The sequence below is a fragment of the Pelodiscus sinensis genome, unplaced genomic scaffold (assembly GCF_049634645.1).
Source record: "Pelodiscus sinensis isolate JC-2024 unplaced genomic scaffold, ASM4963464v1 ctg86, whole genome shotgun sequence".
Lineage (NCBI taxonomy): Eukaryota > Metazoa > Chordata > Testudines > Trionychidae > Pelodiscus > Pelodiscus sinensis.
The window spans coordinates 417,819-436,075 of record NW_027465973.1 but is presented as its reverse complement, the minus strand read 5'-3'; the positions used below and the strand labels follow the sequence as shown (position 1 = coordinate 436,075).

At 64.7% G+C, this 18,257-nt stretch overlaps 1 protein-coding gene across 1 annotated transcript; it reads left to right on the top strand.

Moving 5' to 3' along the window:
* Positions 1–2,273: 2,273 nt before the first annotated feature.
* Positions 2,274–16,723, top strand: EPS8L1 (EPS8 signaling adaptor L1). Its single transcript, XM_075917461.1, has 21 exons — positions 2,274–2,483; positions 2,968–3,007; positions 3,514–3,548; positions 4,235–4,293; positions 4,833–4,994; positions 5,404–5,553; positions 7,051–7,133; positions 7,678–7,817; positions 9,282–9,325; positions 9,631–9,757; positions 10,017–10,105; positions 10,370–10,444; positions 10,950–11,098; positions 11,275–11,416; positions 11,716–11,744; positions 12,866–12,965; positions 13,317–13,487; positions 13,618–13,717; positions 14,073–14,235; positions 14,986–15,118; positions 15,292–16,723. The coding sequence occupies exons 2-21, from the start codon at positions 2,991–2,993 to the stop codon at positions 15,376–15,378; spliced, it is 2,055 nt and encodes a 684-aa protein (XP_075773576.1). The 5' UTR covers positions 2,274–2,483; positions 2,968–2,990; the 3' UTR covers positions 15,379–16,723.
* Positions 16,724–18,257: the final 1,534 nt, after the last annotated feature.

The following is an 18,257-nucleotide window of genomic DNA, read 5'->3' as shown; positions in this document are numbered from 1 at the left end:
TGTGCACCACCAGGAGGCCCACACGCTGCTGGCTGGGGGTGGCCCTGCTACGCTGCCCGGCGTCCAGGGAGCCCTGCCCAGAGGGTCTTGGTGTCTGAGAGGCCAAAGTCCTCGCACCCTCGGCTTTTAGTGTCTGCTTCCAGGCCGGGAGGGGCCGAGCCTGCGGGGAGCGACGGCTCACGCTTGCCCGCGCCGAGGCGCCCAGGAGCCAGCGATTCAGAGTCTAAACGTGCAGGGAAAGGCCCAGGGCCCACCTGAACCGGGCCAGGCGCAGGTGAAACCGAGGGGTTCCCAGAAACGAATGGGGCAGTGCTCAGCTGAGATCTAAAGCCTTAGGAAAGGCCGGCCGCTGACAGGCCAGTAGCATTCCCAGGACCCCTAGTTCCCCGCCTACTCGAGCCAGGGAGAGAGCCCAGGCACCCAGCCTTCCTGCTCTAACCACTAGGCCTCACTCTCCCCCAGCCAGGGAGAGAACCCAGGAGTCCTGGCTCCCAGCCCCCCATCTCACCACCAGTCCCCACTCCACTCCGGGAGCCCAGGCGAGAAGCCAGGAGTCCAGGCTCCCTGCCCCACCCTGGGCTGCGTGGGGCGGATGCTGGCGCTCCCTGCTGAGGGTGTTGGTAAAACAGGGCCCAGTCCCCGAGAACAAACACATGCAGGCACCTCGCCCAAGTCAGCTCCACCTGCCTGAGCCTGGGCCCTGCCAAGCCGGGACGTGAACTCCCGAGCGAGCCAGCGGGACCCGCCCTGCGGCCCCCTCTGCTTCCCAGCCCTCCCCCCCGGCAGGCCAGGCCAGGCAGGAGCAATCCCGCGGAGAACCCCGGAGTCCTGGCGCCCAGCCCCTCACTCTCTGCTCCAACCACTGCCCCCTCCTGCCAGCCAGGCCTGGGAGAGAACCCAGGAGCCCCTGCTGTGGAGTTGAAGGCCAGCTGGGGGGGAGGAGGGGAGGGTCTGCAGCAAGCCGTGGGCGGGAGTGAAAGGGTTAATAGCCGTGGGTCCGGCCCAGCGAAGATGGGATGGGAGGCGCACTAGGGCAGGCAGGGATCTGGGTAGAGAATCCAGAGGTCCTGGCTCCCAACGCCCCTTCCCCCCGCCCTGCTCTAACCACTAGCCCCCACTGCCCTCCCAGAGCTGGGAGAGAACCCAGGAATCGCCGGCTCCCTCCAGACTGGGCTGGGCTCCCCTTTCCCTCCCTTGTTCTCCCGGCTCCGGCGTGGTGGGGATGGGATCCTGCTTCATCCACTCCCAGCTGGGGCTGGCTGGTCACTCTGACCCTGGCTGCAGGGAGCGGGGGTCCAGCAGGGGGCGCTGGGCTGCAGGGGGCAGGGCGGGGACCCAGGGAGCGGGGGTCCAGTAGGGGGTGCTGGGCTGCAGGGGGCAGGGCGGAGACCCAGGGCTGCAGGGAGCGGGAGCTGGGGTCCAGCAGGGGGCGCTGGGCTGCAGGGAGCAGGGCGGGGACCCAGGGAGCGGGGGTCCAGCAGGGGGCGCTGGGCTGCAGGGAGCAGGGCGGGGACCCAGGGAGCGGGGGTCCAGCAGGGGGCGCTGGGCTGCAGGGGGCAGGGCGGGGACCCAGCAGGGGGCGCTGGGCTGAAGGGGGCAGGGCGGGGACCCAGGGCTGCAGGAAGCGGGAACTGGGGTCCAGCAGGGGGTGCTGGGCTGCAGGGGGCAGGGTGGGGACCCAGGGCTGCAGGGAGCAGGAGCTGGGGTCCAGCAGGGGGCGCTGGGCTGCAGGGGGCAGGGCGGGGACCCAGGGCTGCAGGGAGCGGGAGCTGGGGTCCAGCAGGGGGCGCTGGGCTGAAGGGGGCAGGGCGGGGACCCAGGGAGCGGGGGCCCAGCAGAGGGCGCTGGGCTGTGGGGTTCAGAGGCCTCTCCCCTGCAGTCAGTACTAGCTGAGGGGTCCCTGTACAAACACCCCCACCCTGCCCCACCCCAGAGGCAGCTGCACCCCAGAGCCGTGGGGCTTGCCCTGTCGGGCCGGTATTTCCTGCTCTGTGCCCTGTCATTGGACACACCCAGCTCTCTGGCCTTACTGGGCCACGAAGGCACACGGGGGGGGGGGGGGGGGGGGGGGGCAGGGCTTTTCTAGCCCCCCGTGTTTGTCTGTCTCTGAACCCCCCCAGAGCTGGGGAGAGAGCCCAGGAGTCCTGGCTCCCACCCTCCCTCCCTCCGCTCTAACCACTAGGGAAGGGAGAAGGTTATTTTCAACCTTGGCTTCACAGCTGGCTGAGCAGGCAGGGTGGGGGGGAAGCATGGGGGTGGGGCCCAGGGTTACCTGCCCAGGTATGCTGGGGGTGCGGCCGAGTTGGCTGCACACCTGTGCCCAGGTGACGCCGGAGAAAGAACAATTCCCGGGGAACCGAAGAGCGGCCGGCGCTGGAGGGAACTGGGGGTGGAGCCCCCCGTTGTCATTAGCTGCCCCCCACCGGAGATGCCTTTCTCCCACCCCTGGGGGGGCAGTGTCTGAGTAGCCAGCGAGAGAGCAGGTAAGTTGGGGGGGAATAGACGGGAGGAGGCCAGGCCAGCCTCCCAATGGGGGGCAGGACTGAGGGGGACACTTAACCCCCCCCCCCCCGCAGATCAGCCTCATGTTGGTATCGGGCCTGAATCAATATTGCCCTGGTTCCTTCACCTGGGAGGAGATTGGGGGGCTGTTGGGATGGGAGATGGGGGGAGCCCCCTGGGATGTGGGGGGACCCCCGGGAGGAGGGGTTGGGGGAGATAGTCGGTTGCTGGAGGAAGAGCCCCACGCCCTTAATAAACAGGCCAGCCCAACAGGAGGGGGGGGCAGGGGAGGCGTGACGGGAGGGGCCCCACGCCTGAGTTCCCTCCCGGCTCTGGCACTGAGCTCAGTGCGGGGGCGAGGCTGGAGGTGCGGGCTCCCTCCTGGCTCGGTGTGCGGGGGGCAGGGAGGCGCCACCCCCAGACTCGGGCCGTGATTCTCTGCCTCTTTGAACCCCCCACCCCTAGGTGAAGCGTGGAGTCTCATCGCCATGAGTTCCTCGGGCAGGTGAGTTGGGGGGCTGGGAGCCTGGACCCCTGGGTCCTCTCCCTGGGCCTAGGAGGGGAGTAGGGTCTAGTGGTAAGAGGGGGGCTGGGAGCCCGGACTCCTGGGTCCTCTCCCTGGGCCTAGGAGGGGAGTAGGGTCTAGTGGTAAGAGGGGGGCTGGGAGCCCGGACCCCTGGGTCCTCTCCCTGGGCCTAGGAGGGGAGTAGGGTCTAGTGGTAAGAGGGGGCTTAGGAGCCCAGACTCCTGGGTCCTCTCCCTGGGCCTAGGAGGGGAGTAGGGTCTAGTGGAAACGGGGGGGCTGGGAGCCCGGACCCCTGGGTCCTCTCCCTGGGCCTAGGAGGGGAGTAGGGTCTAGTGGTAAGAGGGGGGCTGGGAGCCCGGACTCCTGGGTCCTCCCCTGGCCCTGGGGTGGAATTGGGCCCCCAGAAATCCGCCCCCTCCTCCCCGTTATCTGGCTCTGTTCTTCTGCCGTTTTAACTTTCTCTCGCCTCTGCCCCCTTTCTGCAGTGACGTCTCCAAGCTCAGCGCCAGGGAGATTTATGGTGAGGCTCTGACCAGCTGGGGGGTGGGGGTGGGGGGTGGGAGAGCAGCTGGGCTGCGGTGTTATTGTAGGGTCTCTCGCGGATCTGTGGCGGGCTGCTGCGCTGTCATGTAGGGTCCCTCTGCTGGGCCGCGGAGCCTGGCGGGTTCCTTTGTTATTGTAGGGTCTCCCCCACGCTGCCGAGTCGCTGTAGGGTCTCTGCTGGGCAGAGGGGCCGGGGGGCTGCGGGCCCCTGTGCCAAGCTGCCGTGTTATTGTAGGGTCTCTCTGCTGGGCAGGGCAGGCCGCTCAGTCACCGTGCTGTGTTATTGTAGGGTCTCCTGTGGGCACCCCCCTAATGGCTGGTCCAGGGGCCAAGCTGGCAAAAGTCCAGAAGGAAACAAAGTTCTCCCCCCGCTCCCCACCCCTGTGTATCTCTCCCTCCCCCTTCTCCGGCTCCATCCCTCACCAGGGCCGGCCCCCCCACCCCGCCCCAGAAGGGAAATCGAAAGAGAAACAGGTGGGAGGGGGGGCTAACGGGGGGGGTCACAACCAAACTGGTTTCCCCAGGGCATTCTGGGACACTCACTCCTGCCCCATTCCCTGCCCTCCGGACCCTGCTAGGCCCCGCCCTGGGATCGGGGGGGGGAGGGGGGGGGACAGGCCCCTGCCCGGTTCTCCGTTTATAATTTGCCGTCTCGTTTCACAGAGCAGAGGAAAAAATATTCCAACTCCATCCTGCAGGATGTCTCCCAATACACCGTCAATGTGAGCTGGGGCGCTGTGACGGGCGGGGGAGTGAGAGAAATGGGGGGGCATGGGCCCCTCTAGGGAGTGGATGACTGGGGGGCACTGGCACAGGGAGGTGTTGGGAGCTGGGGGGGTGCATGACGGGGTGTTTGGCTTGGGAGCTGCTGGGGGCCATTGGGAGCTGGGAGGCTGTTGTTGGGTTGTGTGTGGGGGGGGTACTGTGAGCCAGGGAGCTGTGAGGGGACTGTGGGGGAGGCTCCAGGGGGTCACTGGGAGCAGAGTGATGGGCGGGATCTGGAGGGGTTGTGGGGGGGGGGGACTGCGCAGGGGGATGGGCGGGCTTGGGGGATTGTGGGGTGGCTGGGGGGGACCACTGCCAGCGGGGGATGGATGGGTTGTGTGAGAGGCTGTGGGGGGGGGCACTAGGAGTGGGGGGGATGTGCAGGCTCGGGGGGGGCTGCACTGGGGGTTGCGTGGGGGTGGTTGGGGGGGCTGCATGGGGGCAGCTGGGGGGCTGCGTGGGGGTGGCTCCGTGGCTCACCTCCTGCCCCCCCCAGCACCTGGTGACGTTCCCGATGCGGGAGGCGGCGGAGCAGCGCTTGGTGGAGGACGCTCTGCGCAAAGTGGCTGCCATGGAGGCCAAGGGCCAGGTCTGGGCCCAGGAGATGCTGCTGCAGGTCACCAGCTCGGCCATCAGGCTGCTGGATGTGCACACCAAGGTGTGTGGGGCTGGGGCTGGGGGGCCGGGAGGAGTTTGGGGGGTGCGGGGCCCGGGGGATGTTGGGGGTGCTGGGTCTGGGGGTACCAGGCCCTGAGGGTTCTGGGGGTGCCGGGCCCGGGGGGTGCTGGTCCGGGGAGGTTCTGGGGGCAGCAGGCCAGGGGTGTTCTGAAGGCACTGGGCTCGGGGGATCCTGGGGGTGCTGGATTCCGGGAGTCCTGGGGGTGCTGGGCTCGGGGGATCCTGGGGGTGCTGGGTTCCGGGAGTCCTGGGGGTGCTGGGCTCGGGGGATCCTGGGGGCGCTGGGATCTGGGGATCCTGGGGGTGCTGGGCACCGGAGGTCCTGGGGGCACCGGGCTCTGGGGGTCCTGGGGGCGCCGGGCCACCTGTGACTCTGTCGCCCCCTGCAGGAAGAGCTGGAGAACTACGGGCTGGGGGGGGTGCTGCGCTGTGACGCCCTGCCGCCCAGCGCCCACGCCCGCTCCCTGCTGCTCCTCCTGTGCCAGGACGCCGAGCAGGCCCAGCCCGACGCCCACGTCTTCCAGTGCGACCACATCGGGGTGAGGACACCGGGGTTCCTACTCTGCCCTGGGGGATCCTGCCCCTTTAAGTGCCACTGGCCCCGCCCCTTTGGCATAATTAGCCCTGCCCCTTTCCATGGACAGCATTGGCCCCTCCCCTTTCTACCTGCATTTTTGGGCTCCTCCTGCCATTCCCTCTGGGCCTGCCTCGAAATGAGGCGGGGGGGGGGGACTACTGACCCCACCCCCTAAGTTATTCTCATTAGCTCCACCCCTCTTGCTCCCCCAGGGTTACCCCAGTCTCCTGGGTCCCCACCATTCGCCCGCTGCCTTCCTATGGCGCTGGGATCTCGCCCCGCCCCCTCTTGCTGCCCCGGCACCCCCCCAGAGTGCTGGCCCCCCTGGACTCCTGCCCGGGCATGGGCAGGGACGGCTCCACAGGGGGTCAGGGTCAGCTCGCGGTCTGGGCGCCACATTTCAGGGAAGAGGTGGAGAAATTGGCGCAGGCCCAGGGAGGAGCAAGGAAACGGGGAGAGGCTAGAAAACAGGAGCTAGGCGGGACGAGTGAAAGAATCGGGCTTGTTTAGTTTGGGAAGGAGAAGACGGAGAGGGGACCTGGGAGCAGCTTTCAGGTACCTAAAAGGGTGTTTTTTGGGGGGGGGGAATTGCTCTCCTTGGCCTCTGATGGCAGGACAAGCAGCAAGGGGCTGACACTGCAGCAAGGGAGGTTTCGGTCGGACACTAGGAGCGTCCTGCCTGTCGGGGTGATGAAACACTGGGATCAATTGCCCCAGGGGGGTTGTGAAAACTCCGTCACTGGCGATATTTAAGAAGCGGTTGGACTGACGCCTGTCAGGGATGATCTGGATGGAGCTCGGTCCTGCCGTGAGGGCAGGGGACGGGACTCGATGACCTCTCGAGGCCCCTCCCAGTTCTATTATTCTAAGCCCCGCCTTCTGATCCCATATGGCATCAGCCAATCAGCTTCCAGAGCCATGATTTCCGTAGTCATGGAAGGCTAATCGAGGCTATGGGTCATGCCATTGCAGGAGATCCTGCCTTCTGGGGAAAGGGGCGTCCCTGTGGCATCAGCCAATCACTTTCCTACGGCTGTCCAATGAAGGAAGTCCCGTCCCCCAGTGGGAGGGACTTCTCTACTGCATCAGCCAATCAGCTTCAAAGGTCCAGAGATGCATTCCAGGAAGTCCTGCCCCCCATGAGTGATTGACAGCTGTCAGCGCCTCCCCATAGGCGGGAAGTTGGGGCCTGACTCGAGGGAAAGGGGAGGATCCTTTGCTGGAAAGGGAAGATGTTTTGTCTGCTCCCACCACATGCTTAGGGGGCTGGCCACCCCGAGGTGGCGTGGGTGTTCTGGTTCGGGCAATACTGACCCACCCAAAATGACCAAGTGAATACCAGCCCACCCTATCCTTCCCAGCCACACCAGCCCCAGGGACCCAGCCTAGAATCCTGCCTCCTTCCCACAAATTCATGGGCCCATCTACCCCGGTATCTGACCCACGCCATTCTCTGCAGGCGGAGCCGATCCGGGAGGACATTAACAGTGCCCTGCTAGACTTCAAATCAGGGGGCAACAGTCAGAGGAAAGAGGCACTCAGGTGGGATGGGAACCCCGGATTCTGGGGGACTTGGGCTGGGTGGGTGCATTGGGGGGCACCCCGCAGGGGAGGGGCTATACTGGGACAGGGACCAGGGGATTGGGCGGTCTGGCCTGGAGGCAGCTTACACACCTTGGGGTGATGGGGAGTTCTCAGAGGAGTTCTGGGGGGCTGAGCTAAAGGGGGGATCCCCAGCAGATGAGGGCGGGCCAAATGGGTGAAGTTATAGGGAATCCCACAGAGGCATAAGGAGGATCCTGTTGGGGGGGTCCCCATAAGGGCTGGGACCCCTGGGGTAGCTGGAGCTGGGGGGGAAGTTCGTAGGGGGCAGAGGAGAGTGGGGGGGAGGGTCGGCCCCCCAGACAGATGAAACTAGAGCGGTGTGGGGGAAGCCCTGAGGGGACCTCGCTAGGGAAGGGGCAATGGGACACACTGGGGAGCCAGGGGGGTGTCCCTCTGGGGTGGGGAGACACCAGCTGGCTTGGCGGGGGGGGGGTCAGGTACATTGGTGGGTGTTTCCCATCCCCCCCCATATCTTTTGCAGAGCGAACCAGGAGAAGATGCAGAACGGGGACCCACCTGCCCCGGGGCCCAGCTCCCGGCCCCCACCCCCTCACAGGAAGTTGGTGATCACCCCCTTGGCCCCCCAGGATGAGATGGAGACGCAGAGCCAGAGAGATGCAGGTGGGGGAGGGGCAGAACCAGGCGAGAACCCAGGAGTCTGGGCACCCTGCCACCCCCACCCCTGCTCTAACCACTAGCCCTCACTCTCCTCCTCGAGCCCAGGGAGAGCCCTTAGGGTTGGCAACTGTCTAATGGCAGAAACCCGAGCACGTCTGCCCCGCCCCTTCCCCAAAGCCCCGCCCCTATCACGCCCTCCCCCCTCCCTCCATAGCTTGCTCTCCCCCATCTCTGGGAGGGGGCTCAGGGCTGGGGGGCAGGAGGAGGATCGGGGGGCAGGCTCTGGGAGGGGGCGCAGGGCTGGGGGGCAGGAGGAGGATCGGGGGGCAGGCTCTGGGAGGGGGCTCAGGGCTGGGGGGCAGGAGGAGGATCGGGGGCAGGCTCTGGGAGGGGGCTCAGGGCTGGGGGGCAGGAGGAGGATCGGGGGGCAGGCTCTGGGAGGGGGCTCAGGGCTGGGGGGCAGGAGGAGGATTGGGGGGCAGGCTCTGGGAGGGGGCGCAGGGCTGGGGGGCAGGAGGAGGATCGGGGGGCAGGCTCTGGGAGGGGGCTCAGGGCTGGGGGGCAGGAGGAGGATTGGGGGGGCAGGCTCTGGGAGGGGGCGCAGGGCTGGGGGGCAGGAGGAGGATGGGGGGGCAGGCTCTGGGAGGGGGCGCAGGGCTGGGGGGCAGGAGGAGGATCGGGGGGCAGGCTCTGGGAGGGGGCTCAGGGCTGGGGGGCAGGAGGAGGATTGGGGGCAGGCTCTGGGAGGGGGCTCAGGGCTGGGGGGCAGGAGGAGGATCGGGGGGCAGGCTGTGGGAGGGGGCTCAGGGCTGGGGGGCAGGAGGAGGATCGGGGGGCAGGCTCTGGGAGGGGGCGCAGGGCTGGGGGGCAGGAGGAGGATCGGGGGGCAGGCTCTGGGAGGGGGCTCAGGGCTGGGGGGCAGGAGGAGGATCGGGGGGCAGGCTCTGGGAGGGGGCGCAGGGCTGGGGGGCAGGAGGAGGATCGGGGGGGCAGGCTCTGGGAGGGGCTGTGCTACTCCCTGCCTGCCCTGGACCCTGCCGCCGGCAAGTCCCTACAGCCCCTACCTAGGTGGGGGGTCCAGGTGACTCCTCCCACTCCCTGAGCCTGCAGGCCCCGCCTCAGGCGCTCCCATTGGCCGCAGCTCCGTGTATTTGGCCAATGGGAGCTGCAGAGTTGGTGCTTCGGGTGGGGCCGTGCTGGGCGGTTCCAGGAGCGGGGAGGGGCCGGGAGGCTGCTCGAACCCTCCTGCACCCCCAGACGTCAGCCCATCGACAGCAGGAGCCTCCGAGAGATTGACCCCGAATCCAGGAGAGTCCCTGAGAAACCGGGGGGGGGGGGGGGTTGGCAACCCTAGAGAGAGCCCAGGAGTCCGGGCTCCCAGCCCCTGCTCTAACCACTAGCCCCCACTCCCCTCCCCAAGCTGGGGAAGACCCAGGAGTCCTGACCCCCCGTCCTTTGTGCCCCCAGCTGAGCCCGCGGACCCAGCGTCGCTGCGGACGGAGCGTGAAGTGGTGAGTTGAGGGGCTGGATGGGGGGGGGACTGGGGGTGAGGGTGTGGGGGAGGTGTCACGGGCTGGGGGGCAGAGAGGGGAGAGGCGATTGGAGGTGCGGGGGGAAGAGGTGGGGCTGGGTTCACATGATCAGCCCGGCCCCTATGGGGCAGAGGTGGGGGTCAGACCTAGTGCTTGGTTGTGGGGGGGGGGAGCTTTGCCATGTCCCCTGATGGAGGGGGACAGGCTGGGCCTCTTTCCCCAAGCAGGCAGGGACTGGGGGCTGCCCACCCCCCTGCTCACCCCCAGCCCCTCTTCCCCCCCAGGAGCTGCTCAATCGGATTTTCGACGAGATCGAAGTTTTCGTGGGCAAACTGCAGAAATCGGCTGAGGCCCAGCGGGTCCTGGAGCAGCTGAAACGCTCCAGCCGGGGGCGCCACCGCCAGCCAGGGGGTGAGGCCCCAAGACCCGCCCCCCGCCGTCTGCCCCCAAGACCCCTCATCTGCCCTTCCCCATGCCCCCCACCACTGGGAACTGCCCATGCCGAGGGGCTGGGTGGGGGGAGGTCCCCCTTTCTTCCCCCCCATATTGCAGCCCCTCCCCCACGCTGTGCGGGTGCCCTGTTGCCGCGACGTCCACCCATTCCACAGACACCCCCACACTTACCCTGCCCCCCCCCCGGCAGAGGATTAACCCTTTCCTGCCCCCGCAGAGGGGCTGCTGACCCTGCGGGCCCGGCCGCCCCTCATGGAGGAATTCGAGGACACCCTGGCCAAGATGAAATACTGCTTCAGCCTCCTGGTGAGTGACCGCTGGGGACGGAGCGCGCAGCCCCTATCCCCCCGCCCGCAGTTGGGACCCCCATTTGCCCCCCCCAGCCAGAGCCAGGGATGGGACCCAGTAGCTCCCAGATCCCCCCCACCCCCCCACATAGTCCCCCTCCCACCTCCCTAGGGAAAGAACCCAAGAGTCCGGTCCCTCTCCCACCCCTCCCCCAATCTGGAATTTGTAGGGTTCACTGACCCCCGATTGGGGGGGGTCTCTCTCCCTTCCCCTCCCCCCCAGGCGAGACTCCAGCCCAACATCTTGAACCCCACTTCGGAGGAGTTGGTGCACTTCCTGTTTGGCCCCCTGAAAATGGTGAGTGGGGGGCAGAAGTGGGGGGCTGCCATAGGCTGTGGGGCTGGGAATTTCTGGAGCTGGGATTGGGAGGGTGACCCCAGTGGGGGAGGGGACTGGAGGGGTTGGAGGGAATGTGGGATCCCAGCTCCTGGGGGGGCTAGGTTTTTTAGGGAGCTCTGAGCTAGGAGGGAGGCAGATTGGGGGCTGCAGGGTCTGGAATTGTGGGGTTCTGGGTGTGGGAACAGGTCCCAGCATGGGGGGGGGGCTTCCCAGCATCTGGGAAGGGTGTGGCTGGAGGGGGTTAGTTGGTGTCTCCTGAAGGGCTGGGGAGTGAAGGGAGAGGGGATATCAGTGGGGGAGTCTGGGGGAGACGACAGCAGAGGTTGGGGGCTGGGCAGCAGGGGGACTGGAAGGGGTGCAGCTGTGGCTGTGTATCCCAGTGGGGGGAACAGAAGGACTTGAGAGAGCCCGGGGTGTCTCTTGCTGACCCTGATCGAAGGGGGGCTACCCTCTCTGCTCCCAGGTGGTGGAGGCATCGGGGGGCCCGGAGTTCGCCAGCGAGATCCGCTCGCCCATGCTGACCCGGGAGGCCATCGCCCTGCTGCGGGGCTGCCTGGGAGCCCAGGAGGCCGAGCTGTGGGGCTCACTGGGCGACAACTGGACCCGGCCCCGGTATGTCACTTGCTCTTTTTTGAACCCTGTTGCAGTCCTGGCCTTCCCAACATCCTGTAGCGAGGAGTTCCACAGGTGAACGGTGCCTCGGGCGATGTGCTTCCTTGTGTTGGTTTTAAACCTGTTGCCTTTTCATGTCATTGGGTGACCCCTCGTTGTCTCTCTCTCTGCCCCAGGGTGGATTTCCCCCGGGACCACGCCGCCCCCTATAACCTGAGCTTCCAAAGCGGCTGGGCCCCGCCACGCCTGGGCCCCGATGGGCAGCCCTGGGAGGACCCCGTGGAGACTCAGCACTTACACGAGGCTCGCCGGGAACAGGTGAGTGGCGGGGGGGCGAGGTGACCCCCCCATCTAAGGGATGAGAGGGGTGGGGAAAAGGATGGGGAGGGGAGGAGGCAGGTGGGGGAGGTGCCAATAAAGAGGGGAGTTGGGGGATGGGAGAAGGGGTGAGGGAGAGATGGGTGAGGCTGGGGGGTTTGGGGGTGGCTAGGAAATGGGGCGTATGAGAGATCGGGGGCAGAGAGCTGGGGGTGCAGTGGGACAGGGGAGGGCTGTGGGGCGGGTCCTAGCAGGGGGGGTCACTCACACCCCACTCATGTTCCCCCTTCTTTCTGCAGCAATCGGCTCCTCCAATCGCAGCTAACGGGTACGTAGCTCCCCCTCCGTGTCCCCCCCACGCTGCCCCTTCCCCCATACTGCCCCCTGCCCCCCTCCCCCAAGCTGTCACTCCCCCCGGCATGGAGGGCAGGAGTGTGGGGGGTGCTGGAGCTCAGAGAGGGTCTGTGGGGGGTCCGTGGGGGGAATGGGAAGGGGCTTGGTGCAGGGAGGTTGGGGGGTTCCCACAGGGGGAGGGGGAGGTCCTGGGGTCTGGCGGGCTGCCCAGGGGCTATTTGAGATGAGAAACTAAAAAAGGCCTTTTCTTTGTTTTGTCTTTGTTTCTCCTTGGGGGGGGGGGGCAGGTGGGTTCGGTGGTGAGGGGGGGGCAGGCTGGGGGGTGGGGGGAGGCTGGGGGAGGGAGGGGAATTGGTTTGTTGCTGCAGAGAGATGGGGGCTCGGGGCTGGTTGGGAGCAGAGGGGGTGGGGTGCAGGGAGGGGGTTAGATATTGGGGGGCAGGGGCTGCGGTGGCTGGGGGGTACCGGGGGCTGTACCCCAGCTGTCAGAGCAGGGGGGCACCTGATGGGGTAGAGAGGAAGGAGGGAACGAAAGAGGAAGACTTCGGAGGAGAGCGCGAACCCGTCCCGCCAACACCCCCCCCAGCAGCCCAGCCAAGGTAGGGAGAGGGGAGATTCAGGGCGGGGGTGCAGACCTTTCTCCCCCCTTTCCCCCGACTCCTGCATGGGCTTGGCTGCTGGGGGTCCCCTCCCTGTCCCCCCCGCTTGCCTGGTGCAACCCCTTGGGCCCCGGTGCGGCGCTGACGCTCCAAACTTCGCTGCATGTGTACGGCTGGAGGGGGGGAGTTCTGCACCTGAGGAAATGGGGCAGTGGGGGACTATGGGGCGACCCCTCCCAGAGCTGGGGGGAGAACCCAGGAGTCCTGCCTCTCAGCCCTTCTCTGCTCTAACCACTAGACCTCACTCCCTTCCCAGAGCTGGGGGGAGAACCCAGGAGTCCTGCCTCTCAGCCCTTCTCTGCTCTAACCACTAGACCTCACTCCCTTCCCAGAGCTGGGGGGAGAACCCAGGAGTCCTGACTCCCAACCCTTCTCTGCTCTAACCACTAGATCCCGCTCCCCCTAACCCAGTTTTGCTCCCTTCTTCCCCCCCCAGCCATCAACACACAACAGAAGGCCAGTTTGTGAGCTGCACCTATGACTTTGTAGCCAGGAACAACAATGAGATGTCTGTGCTGCAGGGGGAGACTCTGGAGGTGAGTCCCTCTCCAGGTTCTGACTGCTGGGGGCAGGGCACTGCTGAGGGGAAGCTCACAGTAGGAGTTTGTCTGCGGACATTGGTGTGTGTGCGTGTGTGTGTGTGTGTGTGCGCGGTAGGGGGGGAGAAGCTCACAATGCTGTGGCACTGCTGAGAGGAAGTTCACAGCATTGGGTCCCTGTCTGGCCGTCTGGGGCACTGTTGGGAGGAAGCTCACAGGATTGGGGTCCCCATCTGGGGCACTGCTGGGAGGAAGCTCGCAGTATCGGGGTCCCCATCTGGGGCACTGCTGGGAGGAAGCTCGCAGCGCCAGGGCACACCGCCTGTGGCTCAGTGTCTCTCCCTCCAGGTGCTGGACAACTCCAAGAAGTGGTGGAAGGTCCAGAACCGCTCCGGCCAGCAGGGCTACGTGCCCTACAACATCCTCAGCCCGCTCCCTGCCAGCCAGAGCCACGGCCTGGGCCACCTGCCCCACGGGACCGGCAGCCCCAGCTCCAGCCCTTGCCAGACCGGCCTCCCGGTGAGCCCAGCAACGCAGGGGCGGGTCTGTCCCCTCCAGGGGGTACCGGCTCCCACCCGGCCCAGGAAGGGGTGTGGCACAGGGCCACGGGGGGCTAATTTTTCTTCTCCCTGCCTTCCATCCTGACTAGGACCCCCCAGCCCTGCCGGCTCCGAAGAAAAACACCCCCACCCCGAATGGGACCAGGTGGAACGGCTCCGAGGGGGTTGGCCAAGACCCCAGGGAGAGAGGTAAGGCGCCCCCTGTCTGTAAGGGGAGGGGGGCAGTGCCCCTAGGTGTGAGGGACTGAGATCCCCCCCTAGACACCCCAAGTCCTATCCCTTGTGTGGGGGGGAGAGGGGAGAGCATCCCCATAGAAACTGCAAGCCCTGCCCCCTATGTGTGGGTAGGATGGGGGTGAGTCTCCAAGCCCTGCCCCCTATGTGTGGGTAGGATGGGGGTGAGTCCCCAAGCCCTGCCCTCTCCTTCTGCGGTCGGGGGGGCTGTATCCTAGAGAGGGCCCCCAGGCCCTGCCCCATATATGGGGTTCGGGGGGGGGTCCTCTCCCAGTGCATGCTGGGTAACGGCGGCTCTCCCGTCCCGCAGAGCGGCTGAACGAGGAGCTGATGCAGCGCCTGGTGGCCGGCCGGGGAGCCCCCGCCAAGCCCTTCCTGGTGCAGCGGGCACCGGACACGTCCGTGCCGCTCGACCACGACTCCAACCCCGCCCAGGTCCAGGCCTGGCTGGAGGCCAAAGGATTTGGGCCCTTGTGAGTGGGCATTGGGCATGCTCTGATTGGTTGCTTTGCTATGTCTGTGCTTCCCCATTGGCTGGCTTGGCACCTCCTGGCTTCTGATTGGTGGGGGCATCCTGCCTTTCTCTTCCAGTCTAGCTCTGCTCTCATTGGCCGGATTACCATCTCCTGGCTTCTGATTGGTTGGTTGGGGAGGGGGACCTGTGACACTCTTGACTGCCTCACATGGCCTTTCTCTCTGCGCTGATTGGTTGTTGTGGAGCCTTGTGGCTTCTGATTGGCTGGAAGAAGTCACAACATTTCCCCCCCCCCCACACACACACTATTATTTGAATCAACTTTCCTCTTTGTTCTGATTGGCTGGCTCTTCCCTGCCTGAGGCGCCTACTTGGTCTCTTGCTGCTGCCTGATTGGTGGTGGCTCAGAACCGCCATTGGCCAGCTGGATCCCAGGCGAGCCGTGATTGGATGGGGCCTTCCTGTGGAATCCTTCATCATTGCATTTCATTGGGCAGCTGGGGAAGCGGCAAAAAAGATGCTAATGACTCATTGGACCAATCGGAAAAAAGGGACAGGAAGGCATTAATCCATCAGTTGACGGACGTTGTGCATTGCTGTTTGTAGCCATTCTTGCTTCAGCATCCACCGCATCGTGGCTGGGGAGGGGGCCACTGCCATGGGGAAGCTCACAGCACTGGGAGGGAGCAGCAGAGGAGGTCCCTGTGGGGCTCTGGGCCTGACTACCCCTTCTTCCTCCTCCCCTCAGGACGGTGAGTGCTCTGGGGGTGCTGAACGGGTCTCAGCTTTTCTCGCTTGGCAAGGCTGAATTCCAGGCCATCAGCCCCGAGGAAGGAACCAGAGTCTACAGCCAGGTCACGGTGCACAAAGCCATGCTGGAGGTACTATGATTTCCCCCCAACCTACCCGCCTCCCCCTTAAGGTGCCTGGTGCTGGGAGGGCAGTAGGGTCTAGTGGTGAGAGAAGGGGAGGCGGGGACCAGGACTCCTGGGTTCTCTCCCAGCTCAGCTGTGGGTTTCTAGGCCCATGGCTGACACCGTCTTTGCCCTTCCAGGACGTGAAGAAAATCTCCGAACTGGAAGCCGTGATGGAAAAGCAGAAGAGGAAACTGGAGGGCACAACAGACGTGCCTCCCTCGTGAGAAAGCCAAGGACCCGGTGGCCCCCGGCTGGCAGAACTCCACTGCTCCGGGAAGGTGCCACGTGGGGGGCTGGCCTCCCGGATCCCCACCCCCCCACTGTCTCCAATGGTATCTCCCCACACGCTAAGGACCTGCACACAGGCATCGATTTGTCACTGGCCTCTGGCTACCTCCTGCTCCATTTAGGTTGCCACGCCTCTTAAAGGCACAGTGCGCACGTGCTCACTTCGGTTTCCTACCTCTCGGCTTTTTGTTGTTGTTGTTTTTTACTTCCACTATTTATTTAAGGAAGGAGGCAAAGTTTAAAATGTACCGGCCCTTTCCTCCCCTCAAATGGTACAACCTTCCTTCTCCTCAATTCCCCCTCCACTCCCCTCTCAGTGGTACAACTCCTATCCTCCAACTCCCCCCATTTCCACCAAAGTGGTATGCCCCCCCCACATGCGGCACAGTTCCCCACCCCACAGTATAGCCTTTTCCTCTCACATGGTATATCCCCCATGCTCTACAATCCTCCCCCCATTTCCACCAAAGTGGTATGACTCCCCAGCCTTGGAAACTCCCCACTGCCCCTGAATGGTACAACCTCATTCTCCACCATGCCCTCTCCCTGAAATTGTATGACCCCCACCCATGGACCAATCCACCCCCCACCTCCTGTTCGGATTGGTGCATACCTGGGCCTAGGCAGGGAATGGAAGAACCTCCTGGCATGTAGTCCCCCCTGTGGCCACCAGAGGGGGCTGCCCTGTGTCAGTCAGTCCGGCCCTAAGGGTGCTTAATAGTTTCCATTCCAACCCCTGGTTTTTGGGGGGCAGCTTATAACTGGGCCAAACCGTAACGCTCGGGGCTGAAATTTCCCAGGCTGCATCTCTGCAGCAGGCTGGGTTGGGGACGGAAGTTTGGGGCGAATCGGTTCAGCTGTTTTCGAGCGAGACAGACGGGGAAGAGGCAGACCTGTTGATTTGCAGAGTTGCTGGGTGCTGTGATGCGGTCGGCAGGCCCGGTTCCACACCGCTATGCACCCTTCGCGGCTGTTCCTTGCTGGCGGGGGGGGGGGGGGGGGGAGTTAGGGTTAGGAGGGGAAATTGAGAAATACTGGGAACTGTGGACCATTTGGGGCCTTTCAGAAGTGCAATATTTATACGGGCTGGTAAATCAGGGTCGTGTTTATTTTGTGTGAATTAAAACATGCTGCAGATGTGAGACTCATGTGTGGTCTGAAATTGTGCTTACGTGGGAACAGCCCCATTCTATAAGAACATAATATAAGAACTTAAGAACGGCCATACTGAGTCAGACCAAAGGTTCATCTAGCCCAGTATCCTGTCTGCCGACAGTGGCCAGCGCCAGGTGCCCCAGAGGGGGTGGACTGAAGACAATGATCAAGCAATTTGTCTCGTGCCATCCCTCTCCAGCCTCTGACAAACAGAGGCCAGGGACACCATTTCTATCCCCTAGTTAAAAGCATTTTATGGACCTAACCTCCATGAAATTATCTAGCTTCTCTTTAAACTCTGTTCTAGTCCTAGCCTTCACAGCCTCCTCTGGCAAGGAGTTCCACAGGTTGACTATGTGCTGTGTGTAGAAGAACTTTCTTTTATTAGTTTTAAACCTGCTACCCATTAATTTCATATGGTGTCCTCTAGTTCTTCTATTATGGGAACTAATTCCCTGCCCCACGGTGCCTGCCTGTCTCTGCCCTGGGGCCGGGTGGGAGCTGGCGCCCCCTAGAGGGAGACAGGCCCCGCACCCCATTCCCTGTCCCTTCCAGCCAATCTCGGAGCGTTCCTCACACGGGACAGCAGGTGTCGCCAGTCCACATAGTCCGGTTGCTGATTCTCTGCCTTCTCAGCCACAGGACTGCTGGGTTCTCTCCCTGGCTCTGGGAAGGGAGTGGGGCCTAGTGGTTAGAGCCAGGCCTCCAAGGTTTGAGGCCGGATGTTTAGAGAGAAGATTCCTCTCATTCCTGATGGGATGCCCTGGCTGAGGGGTGTGTGTGTGAAAGGCTGCAAGCACAGAGTAGCAGTGCAGTCTGCAAAAATCACAGCCTCTCTCTCTCTCTTCCTTTCCTTCTTTCCCTTGATGATTTTTCCTTTTGCCTCCCTGCCTGTGATTCCGTCACCTCCTTCCTGTTTTCTTTTCCTCCTTCTCTCGTTCAGCCTCACCCGCCCTCCTCCAGTAGCACTCTGTCAAAGTTAACTAGGTGCTGTGGGTTGGGAGAGAGGGGCACTGGCCAAGCTGGGGAGAGCCCAGGGCCTGGCAGGGGTGAGGGGCAGAGCTGGGCTGGCAGGGGCTGGGGGGAGGGGCTGTGGGGCACCAGCGGGGTTGGGGGGCAGGGCTGGCTGACAGGCACTGCGGGAGTGAGGGGTGTCAGGAGTAGGGAGAGAGCATGCGGATGGATCCAAGGCCGGCTGTGGCTGAGCTGGGGGCGGGGGGAGGGAATCCCAGGACACAATGGTCCCTTCCTAGTCCCTTCCCCTGCCCCCCTAACTCTCAGCACCCCTGCCTGGAGCCCTGGGCCACTGCGGCTCCCTCCAGCCTGCCCCACTGTGCTGGCCTCAGGCCTGTGCCACTAGGGTGGGGGAGCCAGTGCCAGGGAGAGAGTGGAGACCAATGGTTAGAGCGGGGAGGGGGCTGGCTGCTCTGGCGCTAGGGAGCCATGGGCCCGAAGCTGCATCTCTTTGGTATTTCGGGAGGGGGACAAGTCACTGCAGGGGCCCTGCCAGGAGAAACAGCTGCTGCCCTTAGCTGGAGCCCCAGCCGGCTGCAGGCAGCTGGGAGCGAGGGGCCGGCCAAGGCCGCAGCTCTGGCTCTCAGCCAGGCCTGTGGTTGTAGCGGGACCCCTGGCCTGGCGCTGGGATGTGGCTGGCTCTGGG